Here is a 5,000-nt window from a genome sequence, read left to right as displayed (position 1 = left end):
TCTCCCTGGTTGTGTTTAAGCTAACTGTCTCTATGAGTTCATCCAGGTCACATGTGTCTAGAAGACGATGCTAATGATAGTACTTAAACATGGACTTCACTCCACACACATACACTCTTAAAACATGACTGCTCTCTGAAATACAACCATGATTACCTCCATAACGATCCCCAGATGGCAAGCGGATCTGGGCCATATACAGGCCAGATCTGGCCCTTGTGGCTTAATTCCGGCCCATATATGGCCCAGAATCATTACACATCCGCTTGCTATCTGGGTCCGTATGGAGCCCTAAAGGCAGGGGTCTCAAACTCAAGTTGGCTTGGAGCCACTGCTGGTATCGTCAACTCATAGGGGGGCCACTTCAACTTCAACTTCAACTACTACTAACTATAAGAAAGTGCAATATTTCGGAAAATGTCATTTTTTATTTCCATAACTAGACTCACAACTCAGTCTCTAAATGTTGCAAGACTATTCCCTAACTAACATTTTCATCATACAAATTCAAACCGGTTTCCATTCATTTTAATATATTTTAACAGTTAGTGCTACAAATCTTTTTTCCTTACTTCTATTTGATCTTGAATAGCCTACATTTGTACTACCTACTATTCTGTTTTAGCTGCAAGATGCATCACTACTGTAAGCCTGCCCTGGACCTGTAGCTACTTGCATTTATTAAAGTTCAAGTTTGTTTCCATTTCTTACCAGACACTTGAATACATGTGTAGGCTACTACTCTATTTCTGGCTAGACACTTATCTTGAAAGACTGAGACGTTAGCCCTCTCAGCTGTGTGGCTCGTTTTTTCCTCTCGTCTCCCGACACTTTCCATGTTTAGTAGCCTAATGAATAGCTCATTATATTCCTTCAGAATGGCCACTTTGTTCTTGCATATCAGGCAGGTAGCATTTCCATTGAACTCTACAAAAAATACTACAATTTCCATCTTTCTTGAAACTGTCTGTGTTCCTAACGTTAGTTAACCATGAAAACAGCCCCTCGGTGGCGAGCTGCATTCCGTTCATAGTCGCGTGTGGATCGATTGCACCTGTGACTGCATCGTTCACCTCGCGCGCTGCGCACAATAACAGAATTTCGCCCCACGTTTGAGCAACTTGAATTTCGCATTGTAGGCCTGCCTGCCGGCGCCGTTTACAAGACATTATTTTGCGGGCCGGATTACATTATTATTTCTGACATCATGTCGCGGGCCGGATGGAGTGGTGTGGCGGGCCGCAAATGGCCCGCGGGCCGCGAGTTTGAGACCCATGCCTAAAGGGTTCTTAAATACCCTCTATAACAATTGGAAATTGCAATCAAATAACCAGCCATGCTTGGGTTTGTGCCAGCCATTCGGTCACCTTATAGTAAAATGTTAAATTTGACGGCTACTTCCGTTTTTCACGGCTGTTTGGTTGATGGATCTCTGAGGTTCGGATCGCTAAGGTTCTACTGTACTGTATACTGTATGTGTATTGTATTGTTGTATGTATATGAGACTGGAGATGGAAAATAGCAAAAGCTATAATCTAGTACAATGCATCTTCTCTCTAAGGAGACTAATCTATTATTATGTTGTCCCTGAAATAAACTTCTAAATAAATAAATAAATGTCAGTTTTTAGAGTGTAAGGACCTGTTTCCCCGAGAGTCGTTATGCCTCCCAGATAGCAAGCGGATGTGTACTGATTCTGGGCCATATATGGGCCGGAACTAAGCCACAAGGGCCAGATCTGGCCTGTATATGGCCCAGATCCGCTTGCTATCTGGGATAGTTCTTCATTTAAATGATCCACCATAGTTCGTCCCATGTGAAATCTTTTTTTTTTTTTTCAGTCCAGGTCTAGTCTTAAACTGCGTCCGGTAAACTGGGCGTACAGTATGTGAGACCGTGATGCATAAGGACACTTAATGGTGCCGCTGTGTCCCCGTGTCACTGTCCTGAGACCATCCTGTCAGCCAACTGCCAATGCTAATCCAATGTCCTGTGCTCTCAACCGAGCGCTGAGCCAATCGCATCCACTTCCCTGACCACACGCCCAATCAGGGGCATCGAGCAGGAACGGCAAGTGGACATTACAGTGACACGGTAATCTTGTTTGCTGTTCACTCACAAAAGGGCCATTTTCCATTAGTATAATTTCGTAAACTTGGTAACATTATCCTCAAATGGATTTAGTTCATCATCAGATCAACGTTCCAGGAATAAAACGAAAGAAGGGGATATCAAAGCCACCTACTGTACGTGAACTTGTCCACAGACAAAACTCCTCACAAACATTCACCAAACTCACTCAAACGTCACATCGAAAACTAAAGTGAGGAAAAGGCTTGGCCTTGGCTTGACCAATTCTCCTCATGGTGTGATCGATAGGCACGGGGACGCCACGGCCATATTTACTACACTCACCAACCCCTCCATCCTTCAGTGAAGCTAATGACACATCTACCCTTTCACATCAGAGGGGTCGGGTGAGAGGGGAGAAGGTTGTTTTTTGGACTCACCATAGGCCTGCGGTTCTCTAGCAGGTTGATTCCGACGATCCCCAAGAACGCCCCGAAACTCAGCTGGAGGCGCAGAGGTGGAGAGGGGAGGAGGGAGAAGAGGAGGAGGAGGAGGAGAACAGACAGCTTATATCACTGATAGACGGATATCATTCGGGATTACTTGAAATATTGGGAGAAATGAGAAGCTAACTGATTTAAAATAAGATTTGCTTCCGAGAGGGCAAGCTTGAGAGATCAGCTCACCTCCCAGATAGCAAGTGGATGTGTAATGATTCTGGGCCATATATGGGCCGGAACTAAGCCACAAGGGCCAGATCTGGCCTGTATATGGCCCAGATCCGCTTGCTATCTGGGCTGGATTTGCCCTGACTGTCTCTCAAGGAGTGTAGTTCTGTCTGTGTCTGTGTCTGTGTCTGTGTGTGTGTGTGTGTGTGTGTGTGTGTGTGTGTGTGTGTGTGCTGACTGTCTCTCAAGGAGTGTAGTTCTGTCTGTGTCTGTGTCTGTGTCTGTGTCTGTGTCTGTGTGTGTGTGTGTGTGTGTGTGTGTGTGTGCATATCGTTATGACCGACGCTCACCGTGATGCCGGGGTAGTATCCAGCCACGGCTACATTCCCGGTGCGCGTGGCTGAGATCAGCCCCACCACGAGGACCACGACGGAGAGGGACAGCAGCGAGATGGTGACCCACAGAGCCGTCCTCCTGCGCTTCTCATACTGGGCTGGGGGATGAGGAGGAGAGGGGAGGTAGAGAGGTAGAGGGGGAGGAAAAAGACATAAGAGAAACGCCGCTGCATAAATATCAGGCTACCCCGTGCCTAAATATTACACATTAATATTTAGGCACATAAATTAATACACACATTCATATTTGCACTAAATGTAATTTCCACAGTGCACACTGCCAGCAGTTCAACTTTGTGCTGACATGGCAGAGTGAGGCAAGCTTAGGCTATATATTTCCCTGGACACGATGATGTCTGCTTTAAACAGTCAGTCACATGAACGCAGGTCACCGTTATCTATGAAGTATCGACGGAATTGTTTTACCTTCGGGGTCCAAAACATCTGTTGTTGTTGTTGGTGGTGGTGGTGTTGTTGTCGTTGTCAATATTGTTGGTGCTGTTGTTGGTTGAGATGCCGGCTGCTGCATTATGTCGTTATCTGTTCGGTTGAAGAAAAGACCCAAACTTGGACAGGAGATCAGTGAGCGCAAGTCTTCCAGGAGAAGATGTCTTCTGTCTTTCTGTCTTTCTGTCTCCCTGCTTCTGTCTTTCTGTCTTTCTGTCTCTCCGTCTCTCTGTCTTTCTGTCTCTCTGCTTCTTACAGCATCCCAATTTCCCAGACTGAAGAAAAAGTCTCGAATGTATCTGCTTGACTTTACCGAGTAAAGACCTCTCCTGCTTCTCACTAAGTTTACACGTCTGTCACGGTCAAAACGTTGGGATGAACACCCCAACTCCTATAGGATAGAACCTGGATAGAACCTGGATAGAACCCGACACTCCTACGACGGTCTGTCTCTGAAATGAAGATGCTCAGGGCGCGCGAGGAGAGGTGAGCTGCCGCTGACTGTTGCGCCCGAACTGCAGACCTTGGATCCGGTCCAGGGAGAGCTGGGTTATTGATCCTGCGTGTATTTTGATCAATGCCGAATGCTTATGGAATATTTTCACTTGTCGTTTATTTGGCACTGGAGGTCGCTGCCTGGGCAATTTGGCGAAAAACTAGGCTCAGCCAAGATGCGGCTCAATCCCTAATCGATAAAGATGGAAGTGTTCATTAATAGGGTGGGCAAGATCTATAAATTCCTCTCTAGAAGGTCCAGGACCACATCTCCAGAAATAATATTATAAGATAGACCCGTGTCAGTATCCGTGAGTCACCGTTCAAGGAGCAGGCGCCTGTTTGGTGCTTTCATGGCAAAGTATTTATTTTGAATTAATTAGCATGATCTTTATGACATTTAAATACATAATTTCCAGAATTGTCATGCAATGCTTCTTAAGCTAATTCACAGCAATTCTACGTTGCATTTCTACAAGTACATTGGAAATTAGAACAGGTTAAACCCACAGGTTTCTGTGAAAAGAATCAATGCATAAAATCAAAAGTTATAGCAAAAAATAAATAGCAAAAAACTCAATTTCCATAGCGGCCCTCTAAGCAACCCAATGTCAACAGAGCAACAAGAGAATACATATCAGACTCAGAAACGCTTACAATTCTAACCATACATATATGGACTGGTATGGAACAGGACATATAAACTCTGTGTTTAGATGGATTATAAATACTCACTATCAAGAAGCATGGAATGGGTCTTAACCTTCTCTTTATAGAGTTCAATTTGATCTGCAAAGACCTCAGCACTTTGAGATTGTCTCACAACAAAAAGTGCTTTATAAATAAAATGTATTATTATGATTTATTATTACCTTTAGAGGCAACATCAGAGTATTAAAACAGACATAAGACAACACATAAAAGG

At 44.5% G+C, this 5,000-nt stretch overlaps 1 protein-coding gene across 1 annotated transcript in view; it reads right to left on the bottom strand.

The window, feature by feature from the left end:
- tmem255b (transmembrane protein 255B) overlaps positions 1–4,545 on the bottom strand; it is a gene marked incomplete at both ends in the record, with an annotated part of 17,006 nt that extends 12,461 nt beyond the window's left edge. Inside the window, 3 exons of the mRNA XM_084446515.1 lie at positions 2,511–2,573; positions 3,089–3,231; positions 4,539–4,545. Of these exons, the coding sequence (XP_084302641.1) occupies positions 2,511–2,573; positions 3,089–3,231; positions 4,539–4,545 (213 nt within the window). The remainder of the gene's footprint in view (positions 1–2,510; positions 2,574–3,088; positions 3,232–4,538) is intronic.
- Between the last annotated feature and the right edge of the window lie 455 nt (positions 4,546–5,000).

The sequence above is a fragment of the Borostomias antarcticus genome (assembly GCF_949987555.1).
Source record: "Borostomias antarcticus genome assembly, chromosome: 12".
Taxonomy (NCBI): Eukaryota; Metazoa; Chordata; class Actinopteri; order Stomiiformes; family Stomiidae; genus Borostomias; species Borostomias antarcticus.
Note: the sequence above shows the minus strand (reverse complement) of the source record. Positions and strands in the feature narration are given on the sequence as shown.